This window comes from Bos taurus, chromosome 10, assembly GCF_002263795.3.
Source record: "Bos taurus isolate L1 Dominette 01449 registration number 42190680 breed Hereford chromosome 10, ARS-UCD2.0, whole genome shotgun sequence".
Taxonomy (NCBI): domain Eukaryota; kingdom Metazoa; phylum Chordata; class Mammalia; order Artiodactyla; family Bovidae; genus Bos; species Bos taurus.
The window spans coordinates 53,094,085-53,116,536 of NC_037337.1; the positions used below are offsets into that span (position 1 = coordinate 53,094,085).

Genomic DNA, 22,452 nt, shown 5'->3' on the forward strand with positions numbered 1-22,452 from the left:
TTAGCTTATTTCCAAAGGTCAAAGTTATCTTTTGACTATAAGCATCTTGAAGACAGAGTATGAGATCCATGGTTTATTGTTACTTAAATATCTAAAGCCTAGAAGAATTTTTAATTCATGGTAAGCACTCTATAGTCACTAGCTTTAATAGAATGAATTCACTTGAATGAATGAATTTGATGAATTAAATTTCTCAGTGGAGATTTACTAAACACATTCCACTCTAGTAGCAATGAATTTCTAATTCTCATTCAAATGACTGATTTTAAAAATTTACAAATATCTTTTGGTGATGTTGAAAAGATATTGATAGATTGATTTCAAATAATGTCAAGTTTTACATTTAAAAAATTATCAAGTTCAAGTCAGAAAACTTGAGCTTTATTCAGTTCACTACAGTTGCTAAGTCGTGTCCGACTCTTTGCGACCCCATGGACTGCGGCACGCCAGGCTTCCCTGTCCATCACCAACTCCCAGAGACTGCTCAAATTCATGTCCATTGAGTCAGTGATGCCATCCAACTATCTCATCCTCTGTCGTCCCCTTCTCCTCTTGCCTTAAGTTTTATTACTTATTATTATTTCTTATTAACACTAGCCATCAATAAACTAAAAAACAAATAACCATAAATATTCACTTAAATTATAGAAGTTAACAACAAAAAAGTTAGTTTTCTAGTCATCTAAGTACAGACTCTCAAGTTTTGAATGCAGCTTTTATGTTTAGAGAGGGACATGTCTTGTTTGAACGCAATCTGTTTCACAAGCACATGTGGGTTCAAACTGATTCTCAAGCTGCCAGGAACTACCTTTTTAGCTTTGGGTTCTATGAGGAAGTTGAACCAGGATAAAAAATATGGTGACTGGGGACATGTATATGTAAGTTCAAGGAAAAAATTATAGTAGTTTATATAAAAGTTAAATTACTTTTTGAACTCAACTGTTTCAAATAAACATTTAATAATATATCTCTACATGGACTTATTTTTGATGCCATAAACTATTCTGTATATTATTACCTAAAATGACATTTAAATTCTAGAAAAATTATGACATCATAGGACCTACTTTATATATGAAGGTTCTTCAACTATCCTAATCAGGTACATTTTAGGGCAAATAACTGTCCTGGAAAGTTTGTATGTGCCCAGGAACTTAACCAAATGATGACGGGACTAATGAGTATCAAGTAATGGATCTGCTGCTGCTGTTAAGTCACTTCAGTCGTGTCCGACTGTGTGTGACCCCATAGACATCAGCCCACCAGGCTCTCCTGCCCCTGGGATTCTCCAGGCAAGAACACTGGAGTGGGTTGCCATTTCCTTCTCCAATGCATGAAAGAGAAAAAGTGAAAATGAAGTCGCTCAGTCGTGTCTGACTTTTAGTGACCCCATGGACTGCAGCCTTCCAGGCTCCTCTGCCCATGGGATTTTCCAGGCAAGAGTACTGGAGTGGGGTGCCACTGCCTTCTCCGAAGTAATGGATCTAAAAGCAAGCAAACAAAAAACACGGTATATGTCTAAAAAAAAATACTTAATTTTATTTATTTTCTCTTTGGGTCTGCTTTTCATAGGAAGTAGATTTATGACGGTAAGACCATATCTACTCTAGGCATATACTTAACTTATGTTCTTTAAGTCTAATGCAGAGGATCACAAATCATAGTTGTGGCCAAATATGGTTCACCACCTGATTTTACAAGTGAAGTTTTACTTTCTAAATTTTGGTTGTGCAAAATTTCCAGAAACAACTTCAAGAACCAAATTATTTTTGAAAATTAATAAAATATTCCCATATTATAGATGTATTGGGTCATTGAGTTCAGTTCAGTCACTCAGTCATGTCCGATTCTTTGTGACCCCATGGACTGTAGCATGCCAGGCTTCCCTGTCCATCACCAACTCCCAGAGCTTGTTCAAACTCATGTTCATAGAGTCAGTGATACCATCCAACCACCTCATCCTCTGTCACCCCCTTCTCCCATATTGGGTTATATATTTAATTCAGTTCAGTTCAGTTCAGTTGCTCAGTTGTGTCCAACTCTTTGCGACCCCATGAATCGCAGCATGCCAGGCCTCCCTGTCCATTGAGTCAGTGATGCCATCCAGCCATCTCATCCTCTGTTGTCCCCTTCTCCTCCTGCCCTCAATCCCTCCCAGCATCAGAGTCTTTTTCAATAAGTCAAACTCTTCACATGAGGTGGCCAAAGTACTGGAGTTTCAGCTTTAGCATCATTCCTTCCGAAGAAATCCCAGGGCTGATCTCCTTCAGAATGGACTGGTTGGATCTCCTTGCAGTCCCAGGGACTCTTAAGAGTCTTCTCCAACACCACAGTTCAAAAGCATCAGTTCTTCAGCGCTCAGCCTTCTTCACAGTCCAACTCTTACATCCATACATGACCACAGGAAAAACCATAGCCTTGACTAGACAGACCTTTGTTGGCAAAGTAATGTCTCTGCTTTTCAATATGCTATCTAGGTTGGTCATAACTTTCCTTCCAAGGAGTAAGCGTCTTTTAATTTCATGGCTGCAGTCACCATCTGCAGTGATTTTGGAGCCCAGAAAAATAAAGTCTGACACTGTTTCCACTGTTTCCCCATCTATTTCCCATGAAGTGATGGGACCGGATGCCATGATCTTCGTTTTCTGAATGTTGAGCTTTAAGCCAACTTTTTCACTCTTCTGTTTCACTTTCCTCAAGAGGCTTTTGAGTTCCTCTTCACTTTCTGCCACAAGGGTGGTGTCATCTGCATATCTGAGGTTATTGATATTTCTCCCGGCAATCTTGATTCCAGCTTGTGCTTCTTCCAGCCTAGCATTTCTCATGATGTACTCTGCATAGAAGTTAAATAAGCAGGGTGACAATATACAGCCTTGATGTACTCCTTTTCCTATTTGGAACCAGTCTGTTGTTCCATGTCCAGTTCTAACTGTTGCTTCCTGACCTGCATACAGATTTCTCAACAGATAATTTAAAAAAACACCAAACTTTGAAGGGCTAACCCTTTAAAATTTGTTTAGGGACTTTCCTGATGTCCAGTGGTTAAGAATCTGCCTTCCAGTGGGGTGAATGTGGATTCAGTCCCTGATTGGGGAACTAAGATCCTACAAGTCTTGAGGTAACTAAGCCTGGACTCTGCAATTAGAAAGGTACCCACATTGCCCCAGTAAAGACTCAGCACAGTCAAAATTTTAAAAAATATTATTCCATTTAAAATTTGTTCCATGAATACAAACACGGGCAGTGTGGGTCGGGGGGTGGAGAATAAGAAACTATCCTGGAGCTAGCAGTGTTTTTAAAATTCTTAGAAGTCTAACTATGAACTTACCTGTACAGTATACATTACATTCCTTGAAATTATTTAAAATTTTTTTTATTCACTTATTTTGCTGTATTGGGTCTTCGATGCTTTGTGTGGGCTTTACTGGGGTGGCTTCTCTTGTTGCAGAGCACAGCCTCTAAACACACAAGTGTCAGCAGTTGTGGCACACAGGCTCAGCAGTTGTGGCTCATGGGTTCTAGCCGTCCGGGCTTCAATAGTTATGGTGCAGGGGCCAGCTGCTCCTCAACATGTGGAATCTTCCTAGACTAGAAGTCAAACCTATATGCCCTGCATGGGCAGGCAGATCCCCGTCAACTGCACTACAGTCCTTGAAATTATTATAGGAGTACAGTAAATGGCTTTTCAAACTAAAACATCACTAAACAAACTAAAACAAAGGGAATATTAGTGATGGCAAATTTCATGTCATAAAATTACTTAGGATGTAAATATCTTCCCTAACTTAGAATAAAATCTAGAGCCCTAAACATCCCTGGAGAAGGCAATGGCACCCCACTCCAGTACTCTTGCCTGGAAAATTCCATGGATGGAGGAGCCTGGTGGGCTGCAGTCCATGGGGTCGCTAAGAGTCGGACACGACTGAGCGACTTCGCTTTCACTTTTCACTTTCCTGCATTGGAGAAGGAAATGGCAACCCATTCCACTATTCTTGCCTGGAGAATCCCAGGGATGGCGGAGCCTGGTGGGCTGCTGTCTATGGGGTCGCACAGAGTTGGACACGACTGAAGTGGCTTAGCAGCAGTAGCAGTAAACATCCCCAGTGATAAAATCTGGAGCTTCTGAATTTATACCTTGTTTCCTATAGTTGAAGAAATAATCCTCTATTTTATTAGATAAAAAACAAAACCAAAAAAACTTTATGATTCTACTGATGTTGAATAACACATCCATGGGCTTAAAAATCTAAAAGCATTTATAGAATTCAACCACATATCCTTTTTGGACTTCCCTGGTGGCTCAGATGGTAAAGAAGCTGCCTGCAATACAGGAAACCCAGGTTCGAACCCTGGGTTGGGAAGATCCCTTGAAGAAGAAAATGGCAGTTCACTCCAGTATTCTTGCCTGGAAAATCCCACGGACAGAGGAGCCTGGAGGACTCCAGTTCACAGGGTCACAAAGAGTCAGACACGACTGAGCAACTAATACTTTATACTTTAAAAGCCATACAAATCTCTCTCTCTCTCTCTCTCTCAAACACACACTGGGTCCTATCTTACATCTGGTTTGTAATGTCTCAAAAATCTAAAATATAGCAGCTGAGGAGTTCAATACATTGCAAAAGCTGGTGAAATTCAGCATGTTCTTTCTTCTTAACAAAGAAAGGTCAGAAAACAACAAATATCAATGTGGCTGTACCATCAAATCAGTACAAACAGATCACTGGACTCACTAGCTAGTAAATTTTCATTCTTTTTTTTTTTTTAATTTTATTTAAAATCATATCAAATATGGGCTGGCTTGTCACAAAAACGAACATCTTAGAAATATGGATTAAAAGCCCGTTATCTACACTGATACAAGTCTGACACTGTTCTGAACAGTAGTTACTGTCAGTATAAACAGTGGCTATTTTTTCTCACTCATGTATGAAGAAAATCTTTCATTCAATGACTAAACTGAATATAAGTTTGGAATGGATTATCGAACCATTCCCTTAGATACTAAGATTTTTCTGCTCGAAAGATCTATGAGGTCAGAGAATCAGCCACTTGAAAATTTTATATAGAGGTAGCCTTCAAATAGAGACAGATTATCTAACAGTCTGAAATAAGACCCTTAAGTACCTAGTTGTGTATCCTACAGGATTGTCAGCTAAAGGAGCTAAGCAAACAGCTATTCCAACATGTGTTCAGAAACTGGAGTGTTCACTTTATGAAGTTCAGCTGAAGCTGGTGCTGCCTGTAAATACTATTCTAGAATCACTAGGATTCTTGCTAGTTGGGACTCAATCAACTGTCTATAAAAACACTGTTACTCTAGCTTCCTAGTGACTTCCAGAGAACATTCTCTTTGAAAGTATAATACCTGCTGCTCATCTCACTATTTTTGTGGATAAACTGGAGGTAACAATATCTCTGTAGTTCTCTAACCCTTGACCTTTTTCTTACTGGTTCAGATAAACACCAATCTTTTAAATGGTGATTTTCCAAGTTATTAATTTCTATCAGCTCCAGAGAGTTGTATTTGTTCTCTTTCCTATTAAAATCCTCACTTTAGCCACCCTCAGAATTTAATATTCTGACTTTATCTAATATTTTTACTAATTATATTTAGTATGTACATGCAAATGCTAGATCTTTAGACATGTTTAGTGGTCTCTGCGATTTAGAAACAACTCAGAACATCTCCAGTTCATCTCAAGGGGTGTCCCTAAAAGAAAATTCAGTATTAAAAATGACAAAATATCCACATTAACTTAAAAAAGCCATTCCTAACAAAATTAATTCCCACAAAAGTTTGGGAGAAAGGAAGGCATCATTTCCTAAACTACATTCAATGACCAATCCAAAAGTTATAGAACTCTATACTTGTCCACAGCAAAGCAAGAAAAAGTGGTGTTTAAGTTACTTTGATTTATCTAAGAAACAAAAATTTCTTATGAGGGAAGTATCAGAAATTTTTTTTTTTTTCATAATGGCAGGGGAGATAAAATACACTTTGGAGTTTAACTCTCAAAAAAATTAAAGCAAAGAAATTATTTGATAAACTGTTATACCTTTTGTTGAATAATATATACATACTTACAGACAGAGGACAAAGACTAGCATATTTAACCAAGAAACAAATAGTCATCAGTCTATGCATGGGACTCTAAACCAGGGAGAAATGGGGTATTTCCTGCCAAATCAGTAAACAAGGATGTCACAGTCATTGAAGTCCTAAAAATCTCTACCAAATAAAAAATAATTCTTAAATTTTAGGTTGTGACTACTTTTTAAGTCAACATCAATTACAGTGAAAATGAATTAAGATTTGCCATTTTGATGCAGGGCATGACAAGTTGTTCAAAAGATGTTTTCAAATGCTATTGAACAAGATCACAATTTGGGTTTAAAGGCATTCTGAAATATGACTAGGTGTTTACTTTCTGGTGATAAAAATCTGCAAAGTGTATCACGCCTTTCTTATTTCAGGATTCTGCATTTTCTGCAGCATATTAAAAAAAAATCTGTTTGGAAATACTAATATCAAGTCAAGAAATAAAGAGCAAATAAACTTCCCTCCATCTGAAAAATGCTTCAGAGGACCATAAAGATGTTCAACCAATGACAGAATAAAGGGAAGAAGAAAGTACAGACTCTTGATACTTCAGAAAATAAAAAATAATTAGCATGAATTCCAAGCAGGTATTGATTCAACAAATTTTCCCTCCTTTTATGGGTTTCTTTTCTGAAAAGAAATGCTTTCTTAACAACAGAGGCTGCAATTTACTACTCATAATGTTCCAAGTATATATATTGCCTTTTTTTTTTTTATAATCATAAGATTTATGTTTTCACTTTTCCTTGCTTTTCAACAAAGTATGGTATGGGAATGCCCTGGAGGTCCAGTGGTTAGGACTCTGTGCTCTCACTTCTGAAGGTTCAATCCCTGGTTGGGGAACTAAAATCCCATAAGCCTCATGAAGCAGTCAAAAAAAAAAAAAAAAGAGGGGTATGTAACATGAAATGGTAAAAATTCCTTTAAACTTCTGGCTGTAGTGGTAGGAACTAGAAAAAAAAAAGGAACATTTACTGAGTGTCTATTATATACCAGGCACATGTTAGGCACATAATACCCTTGTACTAACATTTGAGATAAGCATTACTATCTCCTTTCACAAACAGAAACTTGGCGTTCAGGGAACTTAAAAGCATTCTCTAAGACTACAAAACAAAAAGCAGCTGAGGCCAGACAAAACCCATCTGCTTGAGGAGGAAGTATGTGCTAGTTTTCTATATCATCTTTTCAGATGGTGATAGGTCTTTAAATAAGAAAGCAATGAATAAGTTTGATCAAGAAAAACATAACTGACAGAATAAACAGTTTTAAATTTAATATACCAAGGCATAGTATGAGTATGCCAAAATACACAATATGCTTTAACATTCAAATTAAAAAGAAAATGGTCTCTGATATTAAGTTTGGTTGTAATTTTTGGCTGTATGTGTAATCTTGGACAAGTTAATATCTAAGTCTCAATTTCCTCATTTGTAAGAAGAGGATATTAGTTATATATTTGTGTGACAAAGTTAAAGATTAAGATGACACAGATAACAGTTAGCACAGAATCGCACACATGTAAGATAAATGTTATTCTAACAAAGTGACATTGAGACTGTAGAGGATGGTAACAAATACAATGCAAATGTTTCAACTTTTCCCGCAAATTATTAGGAAACAAACCACAATTGCCTTCAATCCCTATCCAGTGTTTCAAAATTTCCTCAAATGTTTTATTTCAGTAAAGATCTGATACAGATGAAAAACAGCTTAGGTGAATACAAAGAACAAAGACTAAAGTTAGTGGTGAGAGGAGGAGAGGAGAGGTTCAGGAGCCCTAAAAAGGAAGGATGACAGCCTGCAAAGTCAAAGCACACCCATGCCTTCAGAAAGACTCCCAGATAATCTTAACAACTACAAATGCCTCCTATTATCTATTGGCCAGGAGGCTTTACGCTTTCATCCAAGCTAGACTACGATAACAATTTATCCCTTTTCATATCTGAGTTGGTCTTATGTATTATTCCTCAATCATCTCTAGATGGGAGAGTGGGCCTGCCTTATAGGAAATGCATGAAGGCTGTATTGGGTATAGAATTCAGTTAAGGCTGTACTTCTAGATGTGGCTTCAGAATGTGTTTATATTTTTCACACGTCTATGCTTTTTATCTGTATCAACTGCTGCTAATCTTGTCAGACAGAGTTCAAATGTCAACTCTTGATGCCATTAGTACTTCCTAAGGCAGGGTTAATTCTACTTACTGTTTCCAGAGTACTTGGTCCACACTTTTACTTGACTCACTGAAATATATACAATTAATTCACTAAATGCTTGTTTGTCACACTAGTTCCCTGCAGGCAATGATGGTGTGTGTATGATCAAATTCAATTTCCAGGTATCACTCTATAGTTTCTGCTACAAAAGCTCACTTTGTTCAATATTTCAACCTGTCTAGAGAAACAAGTGGAAAACTTACATGCTTAATTTAAGAATACCATTTTTTTCATTGGTAAGAAGAAAACTATGCCCATTATGCCTTTCGGTTATGTACTGAGCATATTAATTTTAAAACCCTAAGAATGTAACACTTTAGACCTGAAAGAAACTTAGTCCAAACTTTTCAAGGGCTAACTGACAAGTCCAGGGTCACACAACCAATCAATAACTCAGACAGCAGATCTGAACATACTGTTTTCTTAACCTCACTGATCATACTGCTTTAATAATGTCAATACACTGTTAACAGACCTTTATCCACAGACAGAAATTACCATTCAGTTGTTCTGTGGAGAGGAACAGAAGAGCTAAGGTTTGTAACTATGATACTCAAATATGTAGCATGGCTTACAAAAAGAAAAGGCCTCTAGCCAACGGTCTGTGGTCAAATTATGTAGTTATCCAAGATTGGCATGTTAAGTAACCCTGCCTGCTTTTTCCAGAGCTGTGTGAGCGATGCAGTACTAACCTAGCTCTTCTGCTTTCTTTGGTAAAGGTAACACGCATTTTACAGATGACTAAAGAAAGAATGGACCAGCAGCAAACTGGGACATCTGAAACATTATGGTGAAGTTTCTAGTTTGGGAAGTAAGATCTACAAATGACCATGAAATAAAATATACATAGTCCATTTTCATTTTTATACCCATTTTAAAACAATTCACACTGTAAAAGGCCTATGAATTAAATATATTCAGTAAAAGCATCCAAATAGAAAACCAATATTTTAAATCCCCTTTGTTTTAAACATTGAAAAGGTAAGCAGTGTAGCCATAAGTGTTCTTAGTTTGTTATTTTAGTATTTATCAAAGTACTAGTTTTCAGTTTAAAAAAATTCTTTTTTTAAAACTTGAGATTTAACACAGCATTTAATCTAAAATATATTTTCAATTAAAATTCATTATTTATATATTCTTAATAAATTTTAATATGCTTGAAAAACTATTTTCAGCATGGTTTCAAAGCAATATGATCATGTTCAATGCTGATGTTAAGTACAGAACTGAAAATAATAATTTCTAATCTTTTTTATAGAAACATATCTAATAAATCCTAAATAAAGCAGCTAGTAATACAATATATTTAAGTAGGCCTGACTTGTGAAATTGCCTAGTGGTTCTCAAAGAAATCAAACTTTCATCACAATTCATTCACTTTCTCTCTCTCGGTGGCTCATCCTTAAGACCTGAGACAATATAGAGAGCTACCTCCAGGTAGTGAATGCAATTACTATTAGGACATAAAGAACACTGGTGACCTCCAGTGTCTATTCTCTCCAGGCTGCTCTGTCCTTTTTGCCTTTTTGTTTTAAAAATGAAAGAACTATGAAACATAAAAAAGATAATGTTTCTTAAAATATTATAAGGCAAAGAAATGAGATGAATTTTTCATCTACTAATTTGGTATTTTTTAAAACCTGTATAGTTCTACCAAATATTAATATGTAATTTAACTTGTTACTCTTATAGAATTATAGTAACAAATTACCAGAAAGACTGCATACTTTCTTCCATGTTTTAGCAGTTCTGTCAGATTTATATATGACTTCTGTTTATCTAGCAGAAATCATGTTCTACTGTGGAACCACCTACCCCTGCAAAGCACACAACTGTTAAAATGTAAATTGCCCAACTATTTTTAGCTGTTGCTGAAAAAAAAAATCCTGTCTTCGGGAATAATGATTTGAGGCGTTGTGTTCATTTTGTTTATCAAGCAGCTATTCAGCCTCCAGTGGGTCCAAGTGCTTATGCAAGCAAAAGCTTTTAAGAATGCCTGCAGCTGCAATCCAACCTTCCAGGTAGGCTGCAGGTTCAGAGCACAGCTGCCCTAGGCTGCATAAAACTCAGATCCATCTGGAAGTGAATTTCAAAGAGGATTTCAAATTTGAGTTTTCATGTATCATACAGAAGAGAGGGCGGGGGAAGAACATAGGAAAGAAGGAAGGCAAACAACCAAAAAGATAATATCTCTACTTCAGTCTTAATAAAAACTAAAAAGCTCAGACCCATGCTGCTCCTTCTAGATTACTACTTGCCAAGGCGGATATTCCATTCAGTGTATACTTGGATGAGCTGTGACTCACCCAGCAGCACCTGCGCTCATGTGTTAAGTACTGCCAAATAAAAGGCCAACATCCATTTACACAACAAAGAGATGTACCCTATAAGGCAAGCAGCCTCAATCCAAAAGCCCCACTCCCCATTTGTTCTAAGCAAAGGGAGAGGAAGAAAATCTCCCCTTCTCACACCAGGGATTTTAAAATTGTAGGTGGATTTATAATGTAGGTTCATTTACAAATACTTTTACTCTTTAAGAGAATAAAGTATATTTAACAGCTCAAACATCCCTACAGCATCAGATTATCATGGCCATTAATGATTGTTCACCAAACCTTTCCAATCTTTTTATTCTCATGAAGCTCTTTATTCTCAAAGGATACATTTTTGAGCAAAGAGGGATCAACAAACTAGTTGCTCGAAAGCTTTCCTGATGCTAGGCTGAAGTTAGGAAAGGCTTAATGAAGGCTTTAAAATCCACAAGAGATTCACAATGAACATCTGACTTGGTGATTTATGCATATTAATAACCTCAGTCCTACTGAGGCAAGCTGAGCCGAACACGTCCGTCGAATCCTAATGTCTTTAGCTCCATTGGGATTATTACAAATGTAAATTTCTAAGATTCTCAGCTATTAATCTCTGTCTGTCCTCCTGTTCAGCAACATAATGACTAATTAAACATCAAAAGACCTGTACAGGAGATCTTCTTTGACAGCTAGCGGCCTAGTCCTCTTCCCAAGAGGGGAATTCAAATGACAGGGACACGGAGTGAAAGCATATGAGTAAACTACAAATCATTGCAGAGAAATCTAAAAACCTAACACTGAATTCAGATTTAACTCAATCAATGATTCTGTGAAGCAGAGATCAATTACTATGTGAAGTATGCCTACTGACACCAACTGAATGTATCCTGACAGTCTGCAGATACTGAATACCTGAAATTAATTTGCTTACCACAAAGTCAAAAAAAAAGAAGTGGTACTTACAGAAGAAGGCAAACCAGGAGGTACTTTTCTGACTTTCTTTGCTTGCAAAGGATCTGTACGTGGGAAACAGTATATTTCATCAGCATTTATTTTAGAAAAGTTCAGACTTCAAATGAGCAGGAAAGGATTTTCCCTCCTAGTACCTTCCTCGTTTTCCAGGATTTAGGAATAAGTAAGGGAATACAGGGACAGGAGTTCCATTCTTCCTAACCAGTTCTAGTGTAAAACACGTACTCCTAATGAAGTGATGTACTCTGAAATACATATCCTGTAAGTCTGGGAAGATGGCAGCAAACAAAGTAAAACAAGAGAGAAAATAACAAACCAATAAGCATGTTTGAGAAAAGGGAATAATATTTCTTAAGTACCTATTATGTACAAGGCTTCATACTAGGCACTTTTCATCATTTATCTCAGTTTCATCTGCAGATGGGCATCTGGTGCAACAGGTCAGTTTAGTAATATGACTCCTTAAGGGAGACACAAATCTAGTGTTCATATCACACTGAGAATTAGGTTTAAAAGCATATTAGACTAAAAGCTAATGTTATGCTACAAATTATGTTAAAAATTTGAAATATTTAATAACTGAAAAGTAAAGGTTATACTAATACCTGAAATATATTACATAAACTATTAAACACAAGCATTGTCATATATGATATCATCCTATAAGTATTCTACAAGAATATTTCCTGTAACAATATGTGGTTAAAATGGAAACTTCAGCACTAATTTCTATACAATTTATTCTTGGATGTTTATATTTATTTCCAAGAAACAATTAAGTATATTTCTTTCTAAGATACAGATTATTTATTAAAGGATAACATGAATATTTTCATATGCCTACCCAGCCTCACTTGGTACTATTTGTAAAATTTAAAATTTAATACTTGTTCATTTTATTGTAAAAACGGTGTTAAATGCAGCATTCCAATCATACACAAATAATGGATCAAATTCAGGATTTCTCAGATGGGTTTGCTATTAAAAAGAGAAAACATGTAAGAAGGCTAATATTAACTACAATGCTTTTGAAAACTATAAAAGTTAGAACTGCAAAAATGGTATTTTCCTGGGTCATAAATAATATGACAGTAAAACATTCAATTGTTTAAGAAAGAATGAAATTCATTTAAATTAGGGCTGGGATTCTTAGTAAATATACCAGGAGGCTGCAAAGCTAAAAAAGCAACTTCATAAGTAGTATGTGGAAAAATTATGTACAATAAAGAGAGAAAAAAACACTCATTGGCATCTGGTTCCTACCAAGAAGCAGCCTATATTTCCTTAAAATAAAACTGCCTAAGATAAACAACATCTGGCACACTCTTTATTTATAAAACTTACTAGCAAAATTTTTGTTCTTTGGGAGGCTTTTTCTAAAACCCAACTCTTCACAACTAATACAGTATCCCTTGAGCAAAAGACACAGTCCATATAAATAGAGACAGTCAACTGAACTGTTCCTATAAATCTAGAGCCCATCACTCTACTTTGGGATAACTAGCAGTAGAATACATTGCTCTTTGGATTAGGCCAGTTTTTTCCCTGCCCTAGGAATGGAAATTCTTCTTTTATATTTTTAATCTAATCATTAGTTGCCATTATACAATTACATGCATCAATGCTGGATTCAAAATCATGAATTTAGAATACAAAGTTCACTTTTGGGAGGTTTCAAAGTATAACAGTTAAGAGAGTAAGCTGATTGGATTCAAATTTCAGCTCCATCATATAGCAGCTGTGTGAGCTTGGGCAAGTTACTTAACTTCTTTTAACTTCAGTTATCTACAATAACTTCCTGGACCTGTTGCAATAAAGGGAATACAGAAAGATGCTCAGAGCAGTACCTAACAGAAAGTGACACAATAAATTTTAGCCATTATTATTAGGTTTATATTAAAATTTGTGGCAAAACTATTATCAATAGTTAAGTCAGTGTTTTGCAGAATGTTGATTTTCTAAAGCATCTAAATATCTTGAAAAGATGCTAAAATTGGTATAGATTATCTCTGAAATCCTTCCAGAGATTTTATGAGTAACTGCAATACCAAGAGAGAGTGTCTAAGACTGAGAAATAACAACGAAGAGTGGAATAATAATTTACTAGGTGGTATTTACACAGGAGATGAGTGGGCCTCCTTCAATACCAAGCTTTGGCTAAGTTGCTTACTTTCCTGCATATTGGTTCCTCATTTATTACACGTGAAGTGGAAGTAGGTCAGTCCACCTCTGCGACCCGCTGGACTATACAGAGCATGGAATTCTCCAGGCCAGAATACTGGAGTGGGTAGCCTTTCCCTTTTCCAGGGGATCTTCCCAACCCAGGGACTGAACCCAGATGTCCTTCATTGCAGGCGGATTCTTTACCAGCTTAGCCACAAAGGAAGCCCATGTAACATGACGATAATATTATAACTTACTAGAATTTTTATAAAGATATAGTATGTATAACACTGTACCTGGCATAAAAGAGAAAATCCATAGTATCTAACATCATAATCAAAATAAAAATGAATATACAAGCCTTAATTTCTGGGAAGCTTGAGTTTTAAATGAAATCAACTCCCTCCCCTCACCCTCAATATTCCAGTGGTTCATTTCCTCCCTGAACTTTTAGTAGTAGTGTACTAGTCTATATTAGTGCTTTTTGTCATGGTGTGTGCTCACACAGCATTCTAACAAGGTATTTTTCTAGAGTGACACTGACACATCTATAGTCAAAAGAACGTTTTTACCCTAACTGATTTGGTGGGAAACAAAAGTGGAGATGGAGAAAAGATACTATATCTTACCATTTCCTTAATAAGTATATTGGTCTAAATCACAGGGGCTTGTTCCAACAGCACAAATACTCAATCACCTATAAGCAGAGGTGGGCACATCTAACCAGAGATCTCTATGACTAATATGACAATCCATCACTGTGCCCTTTTATACCTTTAAGCATACTCTAGACTCAAAGGCTAGGGATATTTTAGCAAATTTTGGGTTTGACAGAGGTGCCTGTGTGCTAAGTCGCTCCAGTCGTGTCTGACTCTTTGTGACACTATGAATTGTAGCCCGCCAGGCTCCTCGTCCATGGGATTCTCTAGGGAAGAATAACAGAGTGGGCTGCCATGCTCTTCTCTAGAAGATCTTCCTGATAGAGGGATCAAACCCATATCCCTTATGTCTCCTGCATTGGCAGACAGATTCTTTACCACTAGTGCCACCTGGAGAAAGCCCTTACAAAGGTAGATATAACAAATTAGAAGCATAACAAGTATTTGTGGAATAAATAGCTAGGACCTATTTTCTTTTGGTTTATTTTAGAGGGTGGCCTATCCTCAATATAAACATGCTTTACAGTTTCAATTTTCTCATATAGAGGATTCTTTGTAAGAATAATCCAAAAGTCTCACATTTCAACATTGACTGGATAGGGTGTAAGAGTATACCTGAGGCTTGCTGTAAGCAGCAACATGAAAACAGACTGGCCTGGTTAGGCTACACACAAGACATGAAGGAAAGAAGTAAGGAAAATGAGAGGTGTATGCTTGATAGTTACTGAGGTGCCTCTTGAGGTAGTGTTTTGGAACTAGATAGAGAAAATGGTTGTACAGCATTGCGAATATACTAAATGTCACTGAATTGTACACTTTAATAAAGGTAATTTTATGTTAATTTTACTTCAATTTTTAAAAATTGAGGAATAGATGCAACGAATATGCAAAGAACATTGGAGTTGGAGTCAGAAAGTCTGCATAAACCACCTACTAGGTATACGAATATGCTGTCCTTTGAGCCTCAGTTTTATGTTAAAGCCTGTATTACGCCCACTGACTAGTAGGACTGCTATATGAATGAAATGAGAATGTATATTATAAAACCATTTTGCAGACTGTTCAGCATTATATCAACTGTAGTCAAGAATAAGGGATTAATATTAGTATATGACATTTCTATTACAAGAGGAAAAACTAGTCCCATTTTTAAAGCTCAATTTTCCACTATTCAGTTCCTCTTAAGGTGATGATCAAATAAAAATATTAAACTGTTTATTAAGTATATACTGCTTTATGCAAATAAGCCCTAATATCATCATGACACCCAAGAAATAAAATTTTTTCTAATTAGAAGTGTAGCCAGAAGCATAAACTAATGGGGGTGATGGTGGGGAAGAAACATTTTTAAAATGGGATTTGTTGTGTGATACACTTACCAAGTGCTGCAGAGTCATGGAGTGGTCTTCTCCTGGAACTTGTGGCAGAAAATGAGTAGTAGGGTGTCCCAGGTTTTCCTGAAGAAGAGAGTTGTGCTGGGCTTCCAAGCCCTAGATCTTGTCTCAGGAGACTAGACTATAAAACAAGGCCAAGGAAACGAGTTATCTTCTCATTGATTATGGACCCAAATCTGAAAATGACATCACTTTCAAATTATTTATGATAACTTGAACAGTGCTTTGAATTTAGGAAGTATCTAAGTACTTGTTTGAATTTTATTAGTTTAAACCTGTGTTTTCTCTTTTTGCCCATCCTCATGTCCTCATGTTGCCTGCTTTTTAGAAATTATGTAGATTCATACAATCTTAGAGTTGAAAGAATATTTTAGTTGGTATGTAGTTCCACTCTTTTTAAAAAATAATTATTATTTATCTGGCTATGTTGGGTCTTAGTTGCATCATGTGGGATCTTTTATTGTAGGACACAAATTCTCTAGTTGTGGCATAAGAACTTAGTTGCTCAGTGGCATGCGGGATCTTAGTTACACAACCTGGAATTGAACCTGTTGTCTCCTGCACTACAAGGTGGATTCTTAATCACGGGACCACCAGGGAAATCTCCTGTAGTCCCACTCTAATCATCAAGATCATTTTTGAAAAATGTCCACCCAGTCTTTGCTTGAATGCTTTCATGAGCACACAAGGGAGTCAATTCTGTTCTTTTTTCCATTTCTTTTTTCTTTATGGAGAGCTCTCATTGTTTAAAAGACTACCAATATTTTCAAGACTAGCCATTCCCGTTTTCATCAACTGTGTCTCATGACATAGTTTTGAATGTCCTCCCCACCATTCCTGACACAGACCTCCAAATTTATTTTCCATTTGTCAAAGTCTCTTGGAAAAGCGAATGGAGAACAATGCCCCAGATGTAGTCTTATTAATGTACAGGAGTTTCTGAGACTACATTTTAACAACACATTTGTGCTATGTAGCTCATACTGAGAGGTCAAGAGAGATCACATCCTGTTACTCTTTTATTATATAAGTTGCTATTAAGTAACATCCCTCCAATGGTTTCCTTGTTCAGTTTGTGTTCTTTGGTTCCAAGTGCAAGACTTAACATTTATCTCTAATAAAATCCATCTTGCTATATTTGATCCATAATAACCATCTGTCCAGGATGACAAGGCTGAGGAGACAGCTCTAACATATGCTACAGAGACATCATGAGATTCTATTGAGTACTGCACTGAAATCCAGAGATTCAGCAGCCCTGACCTGCTAATCAACTGACCCTATCATAAAGCAAATGAAGTCAATGCAGCAGAATTTGTTTTCAAGCTTTCGGAAAGCTGAGGGAAAAAGAAGACCTCAACTGGAAAGCGTGTTAGATGCAAGTGAGGTTCTCAAATGAAAACAACTGTGATTTCGCTAACATATTTAGTATTCTCCCACCCCATATTTAATAACCTTTACAGTTATCACTACACTCTGGGTGGCTGTTATTCTGGCTACTAAGTATCATAAAGACATGGAGAAATAAATCTCAGCTCTGGTGAGAAAGAATCAGTAGAACTTTATAACACTAGTCATGGTAGTCCAGTCCCTGCCTCCAGAAAAACTTTCATTTTCAGTTTATCACACTACTTAATAATCTTAAATAATATTTATGTTTCAGCTTAAAACTCTGAGATGGAATTAATATAACATAAAATTAATCATTATATTTCCAACCAGTGACATTTCAGTTCAGTTCAGTCGCCCAGTCGTGTCCAACTCTTTGCGACCCCCTGAATTGCAGCACGCCAGGCCTCCCTGTCCATCACCAACTCCCGGAGTTCACTCAGACTCACGTCCATCGAATCAGTGATGCCATCCAGCCATCTCATCCTCTGTCGTCCCCTTCTCCTCCTGCCCCCAATACCTCCCAGCATCAGAGTCTTTTCCAATAAGTCAACTCTTCGCATGAGGTGGCCAAAGTACCGGAGTTTGAGCTTTAGCATTATTCCTTCCAAAGAAATCCCAGGGCTGATCTCCTTCAGAATCGACTGGTTGGATCTCCTTGCAGTCCAAGGGACTCTCAAGAGTCTTCTCCACACCACAGTTCAAAAGCATCAATTCTTCGGCACTCAGCTTTCTTCACAGTCCAATCTCACATTCATACATAACCACAGGAAAAACCATAGCCTTGACTAGACGGACCTTTGTTGGCAAAGTAATGTTTCTGCTTTTCAATATGCTATCTAGGTTGGTCATAACTTTCCTTCCAAGGAGTAAGCGTCTTTTAATTTCATGGCTGCAGTCACATCCGCAGTGATTTTGGAGCCCAAAAAAATAAAGTCTGACACTGTTTCCACTGTTTCCCCATCTATTTCCCACGAAGTGATGGGATCGGATGCCATGATCTTCGTTTTCTGAATGTTGAGCTTTAAGCCAACTTTTTCACTCTCCACTTTCACTTTCATCAAGAGGCTTTTTAGTTCCTCTTCACTTTCTGCCATAAGGATGGTGTCATCTGCATATCTGAGGTTATTGATATTTCTCCCGGCAATCTTGATTCCAGCTTGTGCTTCTTCCAGCCAGGCGTTTCTCATGATGTACTCTGCATATAAGTTAAATAAGCAGGGTGACAATATACAGCTTTGACGTACTCCTTTTCCTATTTGGAACCAGTCTGTTGGTCCATGTCCAGTTCTAATTGTTGCTTCCTGACCTGCATACAAATTTCTCAAGAGGCAGGCCAGGTGGTCTGGTATTCCCATCTCTTTAAGAATTTTCCACAGTTTATTGTGATCCATACAGTCAAATGCTTTGGCATAGTCAATAAAGCAGAAATAGAAGTTTTTCTGGAACTCTCGTGCTTTTTCGATGATCCAGCGGATGTTGGCAATTTGATCTCTGGTTCCTCTGCCTTTTCTAAAACCAGTTTGAACATCTGGAAGTTCACGGTTCATGTATTGCTGAAGCCTGGCTTGGAGAATTCTGGGCATTACTTTACTAGCATGTGAGATGAGTGCAATTGTGCAGTAGTTTGAGCATTCTTTGGCATTGCCTTTCTTTGGGATTGGGATGAAAACTGACCTTTTCCAGTCCTGTGGCCACTGCTGAGTTTTCCAAATTTGCTGGCATATTGAGTGCAGTACTTTCACAGCATCATCTTTCAGGATGTGAAATAGCTCAACTGGAATTCCATCACTTCCACTAGCTTTGTTCGTAGTGATGCTTTCTAAGGCCCACTTGACTTCACATTCCAGGATGTCTGGCTCTAGGTGAGTGATCACACCATCATGATTATCTTGGTCGTTAAGATCTTTTTTGTACAGTTCTTCTGTGTATTCTTGCCACCCCTTCTTAATATCTTCTGCTTCTGTTAGGTCCATACCATTTGTCCTTTATCGAGCCCATCTTTGCATGAAATGTTCCCTTGGTATCTCTGATTTTCTTGAAGAGATTTCTAGTCTTTCCCATTCTGTTGTTTTCCTCTATTTCTTTGCATTGATCACTGAGGAAGGCTTTCTTATCTCTTCTTGCTATTCTTTGGAACTCTGTATTCAGATGCTTGTATCTTTCCTTTTCTCCTTTGCTTTTTGCTTCTCTTCTTTTCACAGCTATTTGTAAGGCCTCCAGAGACAGCCATTTTGCTTTTTTGCATTTCTTTTCCATGGGGATGGTCTTGATCCCTGTCCTGTACAATATCATGAACCTCATTCCATAGTTCATCAGGCACTCTATCAGATCTAGGCCCTTAAATCTATTTCTCACTTCCACTGTATAATCATAAGGGATTTGATTTAGGTCATACCTGAATGGTCTAGTGGTTTTCCCTACTTTCTTCAATTTAAGTCTGAATTTGGCAATAAGGAGTTCATGATCTGAGACACAGTTCCCGGTCTTGTTTTTGTTGACTGTATAGAGCTTCTCCATCTCTGGCTGCAAAGAACATAATCAATCTGATTTCGGTGTTGACCATCTGGTGATGTCCATGTGTAGAGTCTTCTCTTGTGTTGTTCGAAGAGGGTGTTTGCTATGACCAGTGCATTTTCTTGGCAAAACTCTATTAGTCTTTGCCATTCTTCATTCCGTATTCCAAGGCCAAATTTGCCTGTTACTCCAGGTGTTTCTTGACTTCCGACATTTAATGACATTTAGTACATTCTTAATATTGTACCACCATCACCATCTAGTTCCAGAACCACTTCATCACCCCAAAAGGCAATTCCATACCCATTCAACAGTCATTTCCATTCATTTTTTTTGCTCGAGCTCCTGACAACAACTAATTTGCTTCTGTCCCTCTGGACTTATTTTGAATATTTCAAATAAATGGAATAATGCAGTTTGTGACCTTTTGTGTCTGGCTTCTCTCAGTATAACGTTTTTGAAGTTCATCTTGTTGTAGCATGTATCAGAACTTCATCCCTTTGTACAGATATACTGTAATTTGTTTATGCATTTATCCACTTATGGAACATTCTGGCTTTATCCAGCTTCAGACTATTGTGAATAGAGTTGCTATGAACATTTGTGTGCAAGTATTTATTTGAGTAACTCTTTTCAATTCTTTTGGGTAGACACTTAAGCGATGAATTGCTGGGTCACACAGTAAATCTATGTCTAACTTTTAGAGAAACTGCCAAACTACTTGTTTTAATTCTATTCAGATTTTGCTATTTCTTCAGTTTTCCTGGTGTACATATTTCTAGGAATTTGTCCATTTCATCTAGAGTGTCAAATTTTTAGCATAAATTGTTCACTGTATTCTTTGATAATTCCTTTTATTTTTGTAAGATTAGTAGTAATGCCCCTATTTTCATTTCTGATTTTTGTAATTAGACTCTTCTTTTTTTCATAGTCAATTTAGCTAAAGATCTGTAAATTTTGTTGATCTTTTCAGAGAACCAACTTCAGATTTTGTTGGTTCTATAGTTTTCCTATTCTCTGTTTTAAAAAATTTCTGCTCTAATCTTTACTACTTCCTTCTTCCTGCTAGTCCTGGGTTTGGTTTTCTTTTTCTATGTTCTTACAGTATAAGTTAGATTACTGGTTTAAGATCTTTCTAAATGTAGGCATTTACAACTATGAACTTTCTTCTGATCACGGCATCTCATGTTTTGCTATATATTCTCTTTTTCAGTTTTTTTTGTTTTGTTTTGTTTTAAAGAAAAAAGCCTATTCAACAATGCTGGGGTACACATGAAGTCATCGGTGTACTAAATGAGCCAAAGATCACTGCATTTTTTCAGAAATGTTTATAGTTAAGACAACTTTCTCAGACTTCTCGAAAGATAAGTGATTCTTTGAATGGAGTTGATATCTTCTTTTACAAGAGAAAAAGTAAGGAAAGGAGAGTTTCAAACAACAGATAATATGATGTATATATGAAAAAACTGCATAATATCAATGTAATTACTTAGAATTAATCACACAAATTTCAACAGATACAAGATTCAACAGATAAGGAAAGAAAGGTGTTGACTAACAGGCATGAAGGAGAAATAGTTCCCCTTAAGATAACTAGGAGAAATGATAAAAATGAGGAAACAATAAATATAAGTAACACATGCATCCTTTCTATTTCTATAACAAACCATTAGAAATCGATCTCCTGATTACATTATTTGTGTGAGAATAGTGTGACCCAGGAATCATCAAGTCTCCTGCATGTATTATACTAAAATTTCCATTGTCACATCTGTTTTGTGTTTCTGTTTTTTTGCCTGTGCTAGGCACATTCAACATTCCTCAAATAGCAATCAGAATATGGCTAGAATATGGTAGATGGAACATATTATTACCACATGTTTTAGGGCAGGGGTCATGTATCTTGAAATTTTTCTCTTAAGAAATCACTAGTCTTTTAATAGGATGTTCTCTGTTCACTACAAAACTGACTTTCATGATACAATGTTTTAAGGTGCCTGATATATTTATTGCTTCATCTGTGTTTTCTAATGCGAAAGGTACATATGAAACTGGTTGCTGCATTAACATAAATAAGTAAATACATGAGAGGAGATGGGTATTCATATGTCACTTAACAATGTTCCTTTCAACATTTCCCTGGCATATAAATTCTAATGGGCATGTAAGATGATGATGATTAATACCATGGTCAACAAACCATGGCCTACAGGTCAAATAGGACCTGTTGGAAAATACTTTTATTGGGACACAGTCTCACTCATTTATTTATGTATTTGTTATGGTGTTTTTGTGCTACAATGGAAGAGTTGAGTAGTTGCAACAGAGAATGTATGGTCTGGAAAGTCTAAATTATTTACTATGTAGCCTTTCTCAGAAAATAATAATAGACCCCTTATGCACTGTATTGATGGAGAAACAAAGGACTGTGTTTGGAGTATGGTAAAGAAGTCTGTGTGCTTAAGTTGTAAGATAACAATAGGTACTTACAGGTGAATGAAATGTAGCTAGTGAGTTATTTCTTCCAAGAATTCCAGTAACAGTCATAATAAAGACCAAAAGAGGCATAACTTAATCTAAAAGGTGAACAGGAAATACATTTCTTATATTCCTAAAAGTAAATGTCTGTAAATACTCGGATGTCCTGGAGGCAGCATGAGCTTTGAAGTTAGGTACCTGAGTTCAAATCCTCACTATAAGATCCTAGGCAAATTATCTAACATTAATGC

At 36.6% G+C, this 22,452-nt stretch overlaps 1 protein-coding gene across 9 annotated transcripts in view; it reads right to left on the minus strand.

Moving 5' to 3' along the window:
* Positions 1-22,452, minus strand: part of TCF12 (transcription factor 12) — a 393,332-nt gene that overhangs the window by 70,731 nt on the left and 300,149 nt on the right. For 8 of the 9 annotated variants that reach the window (NM_001077885.1, XM_059890304.1, XM_059890303.1 and 5 more), the window contains 2 exon segments: positions 11,593-11,645; positions 15,803-15,938. In NM_001077885.1, the coding sequence (NP_001071353.1) occupies positions 11,593-11,645; positions 15,803-15,938 (189 nt within the window). 9 annotated transcript variants of the gene reach the window in all.